General features: G+C 32.3%; 1 protein-coding gene across 13 annotated transcripts in view; it reads left to right on the top strand.

Annotated features, from left to right (window-relative positions):
- The window catches only part of LRRIQ1 (leucine rich repeats and IQ motif containing 1), a 129,585-nt gene that overhangs the window by 91,237 nt on the left and 21,545 nt on the right, over positions 1-16,803 (top strand). For 11 of the 13 annotated variants that reach the window (XM_066995599.1, XM_066995578.1, XM_066995594.1 and 8 more), the window contains one exon: positions 16,543-16,675. In XM_066995599.1, coding sequence (XP_066851700.1) covers positions 16,543-16,675 — 133 coding nt within the window. Of the gene's footprint in view, positions 1-4,823; positions 6,596-16,542; positions 16,676-16,803 lie in introns of those variants that run through there. The other 2 variants (XM_066995616.1, XM_066995609.1) reach the window with 2 other exon arrangements.

Here is a 16,803-nt window from a genome sequence, read left to right as displayed (position 1 = left end):
TTTTGTTATTTGTTATTTAAGGACATTTAAATGTACACTGAACTGTAGTTAACAGGCATTTGTTAGCTGTTTTCATCTTTTTTAAATGAGCTATTTTCAATGGAAAAATGGCATCAGCTCCCAGGAAGCACACATTATTTGTAAACATCCATTTTTTAAGTTTAGTCATCATTAATTTAGCTGTGGTCTGAAAAGGATCAATAACCACATTCTAAATCTAGTCTTGCTGCAGTTCTACTGGCTGAATTGCCATGTTTACAGTAAAATGCACTTATTATATATCTCCCAGGCTTCAAATTTGTATGCCAGATTAGGGAAGCAGTTTCTAAACCATGTGGCACTGACAAAAATGACATAATAATGCATTTCCAGAGAATCTAAGGTCTATCGTGAAATGTGATGAAAATGCGTTACAGAAACCTGTAGTGTGGAAGGGAATCTATCTTTTAAAATCAGAACTCTATGGCTTTGTTTCTTATTATTTAGTGTGAGCTCACACAACAGAACTCTCACATTGAAATATTTTCTCATTTTAAGGAATTAATGGCTCTCCACCAGCCCTTTAACATGTAAAATGAGTAGGTTACTTATGTCCAGTACATCCAAAAAGAGCCAGGATAAAATAAACATAAGGAGTTGGATATCTTGGAAAAAATCTGTCATGGGTTTGGGTTAATCATCTCCAGAAGAAATTCAACTTGATGCCTGAAATGTAAGACTTCTTGGAGAAAGCAGTAAAGCCTGAGGCAGTGTTGATCTGAAGGAGTGCTCTCCATGGGTCAGAGCTGCTCTGCTGGCAGAGTGCAAACCCAGTTCACAGCAGCGGTACACTGAAAAGTTGTAAAAGACTGCAGGGGCCTTACAGTGCACGCACTCAAGCTTCAGTTACATAGTTTTAGTGGCCCAGTTTCTTATTATAAAACAAAACTAAAAAATAAAATCTGTGCCTAATTTTCCAGCCTCCTGTCCATCAATGATAATGTAGACTTTTTCTCTATTCCTGGAATGAAGCAATCCTGAAATAGTGTAAGTTTAAAAATGAATAAATAAAATGTCATTTATGTGCATTCATGCCGTAAACTTCAGCATCTGGATATTTATAAATGATCTAGGCATATGACATTTTTATTACAATTTTTGCTTTTCACATTCAATTAAAAAAAAAAAAAAGATGAAAAGAAAAAGAGAGAGAGAAAAAGATTTTCTCTTTGCCTGAAGTTCCTAAAGAGGAAGTCCAGGAATACATTCCAATTTAGTATTATAAGATCTCACTGTGGTTCTACTCTTCAGGATTCCACTATTCTACTGTTAAATATTTCTGATTTTGACCTCATATTTCACCTGCTCATGTATTATCTCTTTGTTCTTGCCTCTACTGTTTTGCAGAGTTGCAATTTGCGGTGGTATCAGGACTTTATTAATGCATTGGAAGTAAATCTTCTGAAACTTGAAATTTATACAACATGTAAGCTATGTCACCTGTGCTTTCCTAGCACAGCAGTTAAAAGGAAGTGTGCATTAGGGGAAAAAAATAAAAAAAATCTTACTGCTATTTTGCTAACGACTAACTACCTCATGATGACTTCAGTAGGAATGAGATTTCACCCAAAATTTCATCAGAGGTTGAGAACTAGTTTATGGCATTGTTGAATAAGGAAGCACAATATTTCTGATAGTTTCATTTGCTTCTTCTGAGATTTTAGCTCTCCTTTTCTTGAACTGTATGTGCAAAAGCTAGGTAGTGTCTGCTCAGACAATATATATATATAGGTAAGTTGACTCCATTTCAGATCCACAACGTTTTATAATACATAAGGCAATCATTTTGGATGAAAAGACCCCTGAGTCCTGAAGCATTTCAAATCCTTTTCCATTTGACCATTCAGTGACCTGATAACTATTTCCTGTCCCTAAGTAAGGTTGTGACCCAGGTCTTAGAGTGCAAAAGACAGATAATTTTAGAAACGAGTTAAATCCAAATGGATTTGGTTGGAGGGGGTGAGGGAGAATAAGTTTAACTAAACTCCTCTAAAATAAAGTGTTAAAGCACTTGGATTTAGTAAGTGTAGGTAAAAGTAATTATTGAATTTGTTGTCATTTGTTTGGATGCCTGGGGACTGTAGTCAAGATTGGGATGGTTTGTTTATTCGTCTTGCTTCTACTCAAAAATAGCCAAATGCAAAGGTGCTCATTTTACATGGAAAAAAAAATGCTAATGATGAGGTCATTAAAAGTGCATTTTCAGATACATTCCAAGTATTATCCAAAATGAATATTTCAAACATTACATTTATCTTGGTAAGTGAATGGTATTTTAACATAACCCATGGAAAGTGTGCTCTGTGTCCATAGAAATATCACAACTGTTGCACTACACAACGGCTCATCTTGCAGATGTATTTCCATTTTGTATGGAACTAAGAACAAGGAATAAAATGGATTCTTAGAAATATTTTATAGGAACAAATACTTGTTTCAGTTGCACAGCATGATTCATATTAAATCATGATTAAAGAAATATTTCCCATAGCTATGTTTAATAGCAGTATCTTTGCATACTTCAGGTACTCTCAAAGGTAGACTTAAGGAAGGCCTTTATCCCAGAGCATTTAATTAATTTGAAAATGTAATTGATTAAAGTTTCTTATAAAGGAATTATTTTTATCCTGTTCTATAAGGTGAACAATGGTGTTATGGAGAACTGGTAGCATTAATGAGGTCAGAGATCTACAGCTATCCAAAAATGCTATTTTTGATATGATAATGTATTTAATATTGAATGTACATCTTAGTCTTTATCTTTTTTATAGCTATTAATGTTGTGGATCACACAGATAATATATTTCAATAATGTGCAACATTTTTTCAGGCAAAACATTGAAATCATTCAAGTCGAAGTCAGGTTATTAAAAAATTTATATTGTTCAGGACTAATAGTATAGGTGAGTCCTATACCTTTTACAAATTTCATGTAATCTATAAAAGGAGACAGTATATATGGTAGACTTAGAAGATTTTATAAGGAATTGTAGGAGCACCTCAAATATTGTAATAAAAATCTACAATCATTCAGTGATATCTGTGTAAATTCTGTGATATGATGTGTATATCTCTCATGTACATCTTCCAAATTTATACTTTTATGGTTCAACTCTTACCATTTACAATACAGATCCATTTTAGCAGTTGTTTCAAATTCTTAGGTTTGTGGTATTTTGATGTATGCACTGCAGGTATTTTACCTGGCTTATGTGTATAAAGAAAGGTGGAAATAATGTGTTTTCTAGTTATTATATATATAAATATATATGTACACTTGTATTCTCTCAGATTCCTAAGAAAGGATGGATGCAGAGATTATATTTTATTTTTTTTATTTTTTTTACATGACAGTCTAGAATAGTTCTTCTGTTGTAGATCTCTTGTCTGTTTAACAAATTTGATGTATGGTTATAATTTCATAATTTACTATGTTTTTAGAATCTTAGAGATAACCCGGTCCAGGTAACCAGATAAACAAATCAAAGTAGCCAGACAAAAGAAGAAATTTATTTCACTTTCACAATCATTATTAAAGAAGGAGATTCTGAATAACTAAATTTTATGAATGTTTTTAAGACCAAGTTAAGTGTAAAGGTTACTAAGAAACTGAATGTGAAACTGAGGTCAGTACCCTAAAGCACTTTCATGTTTCTTTGTTTTGTTTTGTTTTGTTTTGCTTTTCTCATATGAAGCAAGCACAGTAATTTTCAGTTTATGAAGAGAACAGGGATTTCTTTTGTCAAAGATAGATTTTTTTGTTTTTAATTTCAAAGTTAAATTTACTGAGAATTTGCTTTAGTATCTGATGGGAGTATATTTTGTAATTGAGAAATTAGTAGTGAATGTAAAAAGAAAAGAAGCTATGTGCTACTAAGGCAGAAAGTTCTGATTTAACCTACCAATGACCTGGCTTTGTTTTTTCAGATGACAGTTCTAAAAGTGTGCAGAGAATATTCCCTTTTAATACAGTTATTTGCCGCAAGCCGTGACCTCACTGCCTGTCAGGGAGCAGGTCTGAATTGGCCCTTTCTCTGATATCGTGACATTGCTTCTGTTGCCTCGATTGTGACCTCTGATTGCATGATACCCCTGAGAGTTCAATTTAATAAGCGTGACTCCTGACTCTTAGCCAGGTCTGCCTTCTTAGGTTTTGTCAGACTCTACTTGTAGTCTGGTCTACATATACTAAAACATTGCATAGGCTGTCATCATACCATGTGAGTTGTGTGCACTGTATTCAAAATTCTCTTTCAAACATCTTTCATTTATTGCAAATGGAAATATTTATAAAAACTTACTTGGAATAAATTTTAGTAATTGGTTCTTCCATAGCTATGACTGCTCAGTATTTTTGTTTTTTATACTTTTGTACAAATAATTACTACTATTTCACTTTATTAACAACATGCATGTTATCCATGCGTCATGCTAGTTCCTGACTTTAAACTTTGTTTTATTTCCCCTAAGAGAGCGTTATATCTTTTTGTGATTTCCCATCAACGTGTTTGTTCATTATAGAAATGGTAGAGATGAATTCCCTTTTTTCATTGCATAATTAATACAGTTGCACAAGGAGACAGTACTGATGTCACAGAGCACTATGAGATGTAGTTAAGTTATTCAGGACTAGTCAAGTGAAAACTGAAGAATCTGGAATTTGGGAGCAGGTAAGTAAAATTAAGACTTCTTAAGCATTAAGGAAAATTGAATATATTGGTTTTAGTGACTATTTTGCTACCTCATTGCATTCTATTCTCCTCTTTTCCTCCTCTTCTAACCAGAATCCTGAGGGAAAGTCTGTTCAGAGACCTGGCTGCCTTGAGGATGATGATGCTATTCAGACATTTCTCCAGTTTTAGTATACCTTGATGCGTTCACTGAACCAGACTTTGGAGAAGTTCAAAGATTTCAGAGTTTCAAGAACTGTGTTACCAGATACAGAAAAAAATGTGTATTTACTCATGTATATTTTTGTATTCTTATTGCTAATTTATACACCATTTTCCAGTCGTTGTATCAGTACCTCTAATGTACTGCTTTTCATGTACTGTATTTAGCTTTTCTGATCAGAAAAGCAGAAAAATCTTGCTACATCATACAAATGTTATATCTTTTCTAGTTAAAATATTTTCTTTCTATGATTAATATTTCTCCATTGTTTTAAAGGATTCTGTTCACCTTTTTTCTCAGATTATTTTGTGTTACAATTTATGTATCTTGTATGAAAAAAAAAAAGGAAACTATATTAGAGTCTTACAAAACATTCTCTGATATAAGGTAAAAAGCAGACATTGTCTTGTTACTTTAAAAGTTGCTAAAAATATGATGTTCGTTCTCCATGACAGTGACTGTTACACATCCTAACTGCTTTGGTCAGTTAATTTTTTATTTTTATATCTTTTATAAGAATTCCCATGTAAGGTAATATAATTTTAATAGAGTAGTTTAGTCTGTAAGATTGTAAAACTTATCATTTTCATTATTCTGATGTAAAACTTATAACTTTATCTATTGAAGTTCTTTAATTTCAAGTGTGAGTTCACTTATATAATTGGACTTTATGTGCTTTTAGTCCTTTTTGAATCCTGTGCTAATTGCAGAAGCTTAGATAAGTGGCTACAAATAAGCAAAGTTAGGAATGGACAACTGTTTTACCTGTTGAACAACAGGCAAAATAAATTATACTTTTAAGTTTATTATTTATGGCTGTCTTAAAAGTTATGGCAAATATAAACAGAATGCACATGAGGCAAATTTAACTATTCAGAATCATCATGGTATTTAACTTATGTATATGTCAGCGAGGTGGAGAGTTTAGTGAACAATTTAGCTTAGAAGTTTAGTAAGAAAGAAACTAATTTAAACCCACCTACTCCAAGAATAAAATATTAACAATCAAGTGTGTTCATTTTCTAATTAAAAAATAATTTAAATAAAGGTCAAAACAAAATTCCCTAACAGAACAGGAGGATCCAGGGTAAAATTATTCCTTTTTCATCATTCAGTGAGATAAATCATTCAAATCTTCTTTGTATAGAAAGAAAAAAAAAATGCAGTTGTAACAATAACTGATTCAAAATCAATATAATTAAGTTCAATTCCCCTAGGGCTAAATACTCTTGAATGTGTGTTGATTTAACTAAAATGATGTGCAGTGTTTAAATTATTGCACTTTTCAAGTGTTTATAAGCTGAAAATTTCAATCTAGTTTGTAAAGAACTCTATAAAACTACTAAGCTCTTTGAACAACATCAATTAAGAATTAGTCTGGGGCAACTTGCCAGCAAATTATGTTTTTGCTTTTGTTTTCACCTGTCCTTTACAAAGGGAATTCCCTTTTTTGAATAGATCTGGAATTTAATATTGTTTATTTTCTTCTACACTGTATAAACAAACCGAATAAATAAATATATAAAACTTCTTAAGAAGAATTGGTATTTTTATATCTATCTGTATTTATTGCCTTTGTAAGTCCCTGGTATTTATAGTTATTTTTAAGATGAAGATAAATATATAAGAATTGTATCTGCTTGGGGTTTGCCTCTCTTCAGATGTAGAATCTGAGACTTTTTTTTCCCCATTGAATTCAATAAGCATTAAATCAAACCATGTTTACGTTTGACATAATGGCAGACCTGATCTTTGGTGATACCTCTGCATTTGACTGTGAAGTAAATTAATCAGCCACCTTGGACTTAATCTGTGTAGATTTCGTGTGTGTATTTGACAATGTAAAGTTGTTCTACTGTTATTCATTACCTCACTGACAAAACTATGAAGTGTTGTCACGGTACCCTCATCAAATGCCAACAGGTATTTCCAGTCTACATCAGAAAGTAAGCCAGAAATAGTTTCACCCACACAGAATAAAACACTTTTAAATCCAAAATGATATGTATCCATAATAGATAGACTACGTGACCAATTCACATGTATTCAAAATTGAACTACATTAACAGAAAATTGTTTCAGTGTTACTCTGCACTGATAAGTACCAATGAGTGAAACTCATGTTGTGTACATCAAGTGTGATGTTTTAGAACATAAGTTCTTAAAAACAAGTTCATATGTTATTCAGATAACTATCTAGAGAAAACTCAAAGGTAAACATAATTAAGACTTTTTAAAATGTACATTCCCAAGCTGTGATACACTGTTACATGTTTTTTTACAGTACTTAATTTACATTAATTACTTGCTCACAAAATTATGAGATAATTATTAATGTGGTTTAAGTCAGCTTTACTAACTTCGTGTTGCTCCTGATTAATGATTTATGTATTTATTTTTAATACTTGACCTAGATGTCTTCTTGTCACATAGCAATCTCAAATTGTTATTTTGAGCCAATCTTTCGTTGGGTTTGAATTTTTCTGTCCCTCTCTTCTACTTTTAAGTCCTTCAGTATAAACAAAACCTACCTTAATAGTTGTCACACTCAATGAAATTTACTGTTTTATTGTATTTTTTGCCTACCTCATAGGGAGTAACACAGTAGTTAAAACCTCCTGCACTCATAAAAAATGCTCTTTTATATTTATCTATTTTTATTTTTTTTATTTATTTTGAGAATTTCTGTGGAAAATCTGATATCTTAATTAATTTTGGTTGGTTTATTTAATGTAAAGAAAGGTAATCCTCTTTCTTGCCCTCCATACAAAGTGATAATCTTTTCTTGCTTGGAAATTCTGTTTCATTAATGAGCAGCTAAGCACTTCTGTTCATGTTCTTGATTGTTTCTGTCAATTAATCTTAAAAACTGGGAATGTATTGAATTAAAATCTGTCAAAAGAATTATTTTTTAAAATGTTTATACATTCCTTAATTTTCTCTTGAGCAATATAAACTCCATTTCCATTTTCTGTAGAAAGCATCCTTCATTAATGGGTTTAATAATTCCAAAAGAACGTGATAAAAACTAGAGGTGGATTCTTTACGAGGTTGATTTGGATGAACAGATAGAAGGTGAATGTAGGCAGTAAGCATAAACATAATAGGCTCGATCTACTTCTATCCTATTTACTCAAAGTTAACTGAGCGTGGAAATGCTGGACATATCATTTCACAGTAATTTTTACTTCTTAATTTCTTTGTTTCTTCAAGGGCCTTGACTCCCAAAGATATTTTGGTAGCAGTACTCAAAATTTACTCCTCAGCAGACCTGTTGATGAAATTTGCTTATGCTGAGTGGCTGAAGCAGTTAGTATATAGTTTACAGAACGCACTATTCATAGAAGGCTATAAACAAGAATAATGTGAAGATGCAGTGTAGTGCTGTAATTGTATATATTTTCAGAACTTGTAAAAACCCAAGCGGATCTTGAAGAGTGCTGTTTGCAGGAGGCAGCAGTTTACATCAGGAATTCAACTCATTGTGTTCACATGGCTAATATCATGCCTATAGTTCTCATTTTCTTTAGAATTGTTTTATATTTTTTAGCAAGAACCAATTTAGTCTAGCAAACATGAAACTGTTTCGTGTTACTTCCAAACCTATAGATAAAACAAATCTTTAGTGGCTGGGCTGAGAAATGTTAATCTGTTTTTTTGTTTGGTTGGTTGGTTTGTTTGTTTTGGTTTATTGTTGTTGTTTTCAGATGTAATGGAACTTTTTTTTACCTTTTTTTTTTTTTTTTAAGTTTGAGTAACCTGATAAAGCAAGTATCATTAGTGGGTGTGGCAGTGGGTATTTAGATAGTCAGCTTTTCTTTCTGTATACTCTCCATCTTATCTGTCATCTGTTGTTTAACATTTACTCCTAAAGAAGTTCATCTTCACTATCACCACACCTTCTAAAATACAGCACTAATATGAAATTTTGTGGCTACAATGATGATAATAATACTGTTTATTATATTATTATCACAACTATAATTGTCCAGCCTAATGGATTTGAAGAGTATGATGTTTGGAGAGCCTTCAGTGCCTCATCTAGTACAAACAAAAATACCCAGAACAATTGATACATTTCAACTGAGTGGAGTCAGTAACTATATAGCATTTAATTCAAAACTTAATAAATGGCAAATCATAGTAACCAGAGATAAATATCGATCGATATTGATCAGAAATACACCTAACCTCACAATTTCTGATTTTTGACTAACTAAAACAGTGTCCAGGTCATGTTTTGTTTTGCTTTGTTTTGTCCTGCTTTTTCTGTGCTCTAAAATTCAGATAGCCTTTGTCATTGACTGAGGTTAAAATAACCTTAATTGTGTATTTGGTTCCAGTGTTAATTGACAGTTGCAGTATTTTGATTTTGCTATTACCTTGATACTAATATGTAAGAACAGTAGTCTACATAACTGTAAATGTAGAAGCTTTAATGGTAGAAAATTAGTCAACTGGCAGAATTTGGTTCTGGTTTTTGAGTTAATTTTAAAGAAATAATACTCTTGTGGACAAGGGAATGTCATGAAATGTATTAGAGGGTGTAGACCTTCATTAAACAACTGCTTTAGTATTCCTTTATTTTTTCTTCCTGACTTTTCTAATTGACCCAAGTAGCGTATTCCTATATTACTATTTTTATTTGTCCTCCACTATTTGATCACAATCTTTTTCCCACTGACATCTTCAGGTCCTATCACAAGATCACTGCCTGAATCAGATCAGAACAGTAATAAATTAGCAAAAATAAAATCAGCAATTGCATGTGTGACATCTTCCTGTACACACCTCAGATTAAATATTTCTTTAGGCTTATAAATCAACTCAGAAAGGTGTTGTATGTCTTAAGGAATGGCATGATATGAAACCAATATTGTTACAAGGGAAGTTAGAGAAGATAAATGAGAAATCATGTTTAACATAAATGGTGGAGTAGAGAAAATAGTGACAGCCCATAACATTGTGAAAGTTGAATAAATTGCAAGGAACAGAGTTCATTCTACCTTGAAGTTAATGCCAGTTGAGTGAAGCATATGGAAAAAAAAAAAGAAAAAAAAAAAAAAAAGCAAATGTACCATGTCCACAAAAAGAGTGAGAGTGAAAGAGTTAAGCAATTTTATATAGAATGAAATTTTATAGTTTTCAATAAATCTGTGTGATAGTGGGTTGCTGTGAAAGAGATTAAATAATCAGAAGGTACCAAGAGAACTTAATCAGCAATATTGTAATATGAATAGATATAAATAACTTTAAATGAAGCATTTTAAAAGCATTTTGTTGAAGATTAAGTATGACTTGAATTTGTTTCAAGGTTGGGAAAGGAAGAAACTGAGAATAACCAATAAGCTGTGTATGAATACTAATCACTACTGACAAATAGTAGTGGTGGTGTATCATGAAGATACAGGAACAAGCAGTGAAATAGAAAAGAATGTGCGGGAAGTCCTAAGAATAAAATTCTGTTTTCCTTGAATTCAAAAGCTGAAATTTGTACAATTTCAGTGGTTTAGGAATCTCAGTGAAAGTATTCAGCTTTTGCATAATCTAATATTAAGAGTTCAGAAAGATAACACAGGTGGGAGAGGCTGAAATATATTAACTACTGAAGCAGAATAAACTAAGGAGGTGAAGCTTTATTAGTGGTATGAATCACCCTGAAATAGACCATAATGTAGAACATAACAAAAACTTGAAATGAAAACAGGGAGAAAAAGGGCAGCCAAAAAAAAAAAAAAAAAGATTATGGTCTAATTTTGTTCATGACTAAGAGTGTAGTAAATACCCGGATTTCAGAAAGGAAGAATGAGTGTGAGGGTGAGGTCAAGAACAGTTGCATGGTGAAAAGGAGATAATTGCTATAGCAGATGAAGAGGTTAGAGAGAAGGGGGTTTGCAGATGGAAGAGTGATATAGTAGACCTTAATTGTTGTCTGAAAGAATCTGAAATATCTGGTAAAAAAGAGAAAAATAGAAAAAGTTTTTAAAAATGTATTTCTTCCTTTCTATATTTGTTTTTATGATTTTTGAAGCACATGCTCCTGTGGCTTGATCAGCACTCCTGTATTCAAAACTCTTTGTGACATAAATGATAATGCATTTGTAGCATCAAGATTTTTTTCAGGTTGCAACCTCATGTGGTATTCTTTTGAAAAAATGTCTGTTTCGTCTTTTACTCATCTGTGCACTCAGGCACTGCTATAAATATTCTCCGTATTTCATTCATTCTGCCCCCAGATATGCTAATTACTTTAGTCAAAAGTTACTCAGATGGAAAGTAAAATCTAAAATTAATCTCTCTATGTCACAGACAGGATTCTTTATTTTTAAGGTAGAGATGTGTTTCACTGTCTGAAAATCCCAGACCCGAGTTGTAGATAAAGAAACATGATCTGCTGATACTATAATTTTAAGTGAAGCAAACCACATCAATTACTGCTACATGATACTAACAACTGTCTGGAAATCTTATAAATATTACTAATGTATACACTGAATACCTGTGTACATGCTAAAGACCACTCAAACTACCATCTATTTTCTTAAAACTGTATTACGGGCATGTAGTGGTAGCTATGTAATACATAAGTGAATGTAGTAACTTCTGACAAAGTAAACTTCTGAGGAATGTGTTTTGTGTGGGTGAAGAAATTCCTCACATTTTTCTTATGTTTCAGTATAAATTTATGTGTGTTTATGTTTGGTTATTTGTTTTGTTGTTTGTTTGTTTTTGTTTTAAGTATTTTCTGGTCTGTTTCCAAATTCTTCAGTTTCTTGCCTTAGTATCAGAGTTATTGCTTGTGTTTTTCTAGCTTTCTGTTCTGTATGTATTATACAGATTGTGACAGAAATAATGAAATAATGCCTTTTTTTTTTTTAATTTAAAGTATGGAGAGGATGAGATTAAAAGATGGATTTTAGGTTTAGGAATTTGAAATTTTTTATTATTATTTATTAAAACATTATAGAAGATATGAGAAATAATAAAAATCCTCAGTGGATATGCATCATTTTAATTTTTATTCAGAATAATGTATTTATAGTTAGTACACTTGCATATAGGCTCACATGCATGCATTCTCAGAATTTATATTGCTCACTGCTGCTAATCTATACCAGAATACTGGCAGATAAGAAAAAAATCAATGTATTAATAGCATTGACATGAATTTTATATCCAACTCAGCTACTTAATTCCCATATTAAGAGCACCATTTCCAGAATACATATTGAGAAAATTAACTCTGGTCACAGATTTTTTATATTAAGGGAGGAAAACTTAGAATACTGAAGAAATTCCAAGCCCTTCTTTTCACATTACGGGTCTTAGTTTTCATAGTCTCTAACTTTATATGTATTGTACTCTGTATGAAGCAAATTTTGAAGTGAATTAAATAACACTCTAAACTCAAAATTTGACTGCGGATGGTTAGGTACAGTGCAGACTTCACATACTTCTCTGTTTCAAGAAACGTATGTCATATTAAAAGTAGAATATTTATCTTCCCATCATCAACAAATAGATTTGAACAAAAGTCAGTGCTGAATTGGATGCCTCAGCACCCCTTTGCATAAAAATGACAAAGAGTTTTGGATTGAGAACAGTCAGGATCAGTGTTTTCTAGAAATAGAATCTGAAAATGCAGAATCTGAAAGATTTCTCTGAATGTACACATTGTGTCACTATCTTCTTTGGTATACTGTCTTGCTGTTAATGGCACATAGCCTTGCTGTGGGGAATGTGAGTATGAGGGACTTCTTAGGCAGTGGGAAACATGGGTTTGGGGTACTCCTTAGCCTTGTGAGATTTGAATCTCCAGCTTTTGCATCCCAAGCTATTCTCTTTGGGGATGTTTCAACCCCCTTTTTAAAGATGACTGCCACAGCTGAGGGCACAAGATACATCAAACTTGAAGAAAATCCTGGGAGAAAAAAGCCTGACTCTATCTAGAACTTAGGGCACTTCACCAGCAGTAGTTCACAGATTCTTAGCCCTCTGTAACTAACTTAATAGATTATCCAGAGATAGTCTACCGTAATATAAGTAAATAGCATCTATATTTTAAACTGAACATGAGACGCTCTGTCTCAGAGCATGCCAAGCAAACAGAATTTGACAGACTGAGGTTGACATTTTTTCTGGATCCAAAAGTTCAGGTGATTATGGGTTTGCATGTGGATTTGGAGACCTAGGAAATAATTTGTTATTTTCCTGTAATATTTAGTTTCAATGACATTTCAGATGCCCAGGTTCTTCTGGATAGGTTCTCTCTACTTAGGTACTCAAATTCTGCAAGAAAATGGCAGTAGGTTCCCCTGAAAACTGGTGGAGTCTGACCTAAGTGCACAGCATGTGTGTGGATTAATTGGTAACACTTACTTATACATTATTGCACAAATGCCAAATGTAAGACTATTCCAATTGTAAATTATTAACTTGTGTTGTTAAAAAAAAAAAAAAGTTTGAAGGCTTAGAAATGATAATCTAATGTGTGTACACTAATTTAAATAACTCTGAGATAATTTTTTTTTTTCTTTATGGGGTTCTTCCTTCTTTGATGTATTCCTTTTTTCTTTGATAGTCTAAGAGTTGTCTGGGTTTAACAATTAAAGATTATAGGTCTGATCCATTTCAAAGTTGCAGAATGCTTACAGCTCTTATGAACTTCTGTGGAATTTGTGAGTGTTAGTACTTCCACAAAATCATGTCCAGGTTTTAAAAAAAACAGAGCCCTAATTTAAGAAAGCTATCAAGCAAATGCCTGTTAATGATACTGATACCCAAGATCCTCCAACACATGATGTTCATAAGTGGAACAGGAAAGTGGTAATGCTGTGTTTTAATTCGTAACAGTATTTTTTCATAAGATTTATGTTGTTATTAAAATATAAGACTATGGATATGTTCCAAATAAGAAAATAGAATACTGTTTTCTGCATTTTTGGTGCACTTTTCTCTTGATCACTTTCTCATTTCAATAATTTTTAAAATTCTAGTATGAATATATGTAATAAAATTTTAATAAACAAAACTGTTTCAAACAGAATTCCATCAGAAATTCAAACTGCAACAAAGGTGAGTTATAAGCAATCATTTTGGAAAAATAACTTGCCAAGTTAAAAATATATTTTAGTCAGTTTTATTGTAGCTTATTTTATGTACATTCTATTTGACTGTCATTGATACACAGACTTAGACATGAACTTGTAATATTAAAAATCTTTGCTGGAAATAAACCATTGTCTCTGGCCCCGGGAGGCCAGGGCTGCCTGCAGAGCTCCCATGCAAGGCAGCTGGCGGGCCAAGAGTTGGACTTGATGATCCTTGTGGGACCCTTCCAATATTCTATTGGGATATATTCTATCATATATATATTATATATTATACATTTTATATATATATATATATTATATATATGTATATATTATATATATAATATTGTATATTATGTATAGATTATATGTAATATCCCAGTATTCTATTGGGAGATTCTATGATTCTAATATTGGTTTTAAATCCCTACATAGACTTGCCTTGTAATAGAGGAAAAGGGCTATGTTTTAGCGAATGCTTAGTTAATACTGATCATTTTGCTAGCAAGAAATAATTCTCCTGAGAAATATGGATATTACTGAACCAAACTTTTCTGTAAATATAAATAAGAAGGAATGTAAAGCTAATGTCTTGGGGAATTATTTCTCACTAGAGAACAAATTTTCACTACAAATGTTCAAAATTTAAAGGTCAGAAAGCTGTACTGCTGAACTAGGAACACAGGAAAAGAATATCATAAACTTAGGAAAGAAGTGGCTCTTGCTGTATTCAAGGAAAGTGATGAACTCTGTTATTATGACTCTCTATTTTAATATTTGACAGTGATCCAGCAGTTCACTGCCTGATCTTTTTTAGGCAGACCTCACAACCTTATTTGGATAATTCAGTGGCGCTCCATCTAAGCTGTTCATTTTCTGTCATCCTGATAGTATATACAATAGCAAGGAGGTACATGAGAGTCCTTTACAACAGAAGAGAATATATTCTTCCACCTAACTTCTAGACTGTCTAACTACCAAGACATCTATGACAATTGAACAGGTTCAACCCAAGGAATGGATTTCATTCAAGTAGACATTCCCTATACTGAGATAAATGAAGAGCACAACCAAAAGACATTTTTATTTCAAGCTTCTATAAGCAGCTAGGATACTTTAACAATACCTTTAAAGCTAAAAGATGAAAGCAGAGAGCATACCGCAGAGCCAGGTAAAAGGGAACTGAGAAACAACAGTTTGCAGCTCATGCAAATGAAATTATAATTTTTATGGAAGAAAGGAATAAAAATATTACAGATAATATAGCAACCTTCTGACAAAGTTTGTGAATAGCCTGTATCTGCAGTTCATATTGTCAAAACATGAATGGCAATAAAGGCTTAAAATAAAGAGTATAACGAAACCATTCACCTCAGTTGTGATACTCTATGCCATTATAGTTATTGATAGTTAAATCATTCGTAGTGAGTAAATGGGCTTTATACAAAGTGGAGTGACTTACATACTTTGCTGGTTCAAGTGCAAGAGGTCCACCCCTACAGTTTACTAAATAACTTCCAGTCGCTGCTAAATTCACTTGTCAGGGAGAGTAAGGAAAATCTTTGAAAGGGAAAAAAGCAATAATCAGCAGAAAGCAGTAAGGTAATGTCTTCTGAGGTGAGATTATAGAGGGAAAAAAGGCAAAACCAAATGTTAAATAAAAAAATTAAAAAAGAAAAAAAAAGTGTTCTGATGTCTCATAAATGATGTCTCTTGAGTCAAAGGTACCAAAAAAGACATAGCCTATAAAGTTAATGTATAAGGGCAGAAAATAAAAAGTTGTTCATGAATGTCCACATGCAGCAATGATGCTTCCTCTGCAGGTTCTTCCAATTCTGGCATCCTCTTCCTTATGCTTCAAAACATGTCAGGTATCCACCAGAATGTTCCCAAAGACTGAAGAACCTCCAGAGTTGTGCAGCTTTTTGTTGTAATGTTGATGTTTTATTCTCTTGGAGTCTCTTTCATGTGCCAAAATATATGTAATAATAAGGTGTGCAATTGCTTTGAAATCCAATATTGGAAACTGTCATTAAAGTATCACTAAAAGATCAGAGGAATAGGATTGCCATGGGTCCACTTTTACATACAATGGCAAGTTTTTATCTTATGTATTGGTAAATAGAATTGTAATTGTAAATTAATGTGTATTTTTAACCATAGAGATGGTACAATGAGCAGCATTCATAGAAGTTTTAAGCCATTTATCAAAATTTTTCTATATACATTTCATTAAGAAGAATTTTATTTCCCAGTAAAAATAAATTTATTCAGAAGGCCTCTGTTCAATCCTAGAAGAGAAAATAAACCATATAATGCAAAATTAATTTTAAAATATTTCTTAAATATATCTGAAGAGTATAATATTCTGGAGTCAGTTGGACTCTGCAATAAAATGAAGTAATTGTGGCTTTTCTTTTGTAAAAGGCAGTATGCTTCGGGTTTTTCTGGGGAATCATTTACAGTCTGATATTTTAAAATAATAGCAAAACACAAGAGTATCTTTTTTCCTCCCTAGGTGAAAAAGAAGAATTTTCGCAGCTGGATACTACTTTAGATGAGAAATTACAAAGGAGAAAAGACTTTACATACCAATGGCTTCATACACAGCTTTCAGATTATGAAACAGCCAGTTCAAAAAATACTAAGAGGTGAGGTCATTGCCTTTAAATTAGATTTTTTTTTTTTACTGTAAATTTATCTTGTAAAGTGAAACCTAGGTTAATAGTTCTAAAACAAACATGACTTTGTAGCTAGCATACAGTACACCATATTTCTG

The sequence above is a fragment of the Anser cygnoides genome, chromosome 1 (genome assembly GCF_040182565.1).
Source record: "Anser cygnoides isolate HZ-2024a breed goose chromosome 1, Taihu_goose_T2T_genome, whole genome shotgun sequence".
NCBI lineage: Eukaryota > Metazoa > Chordata > Aves > Anseriformes > Anatidae > Anser > Anser cygnoides.
The sequence above is the reverse complement of the archived record's forward strand: the minus strand, read 5'-3'. Positions and strand labels throughout refer to the sequence as shown.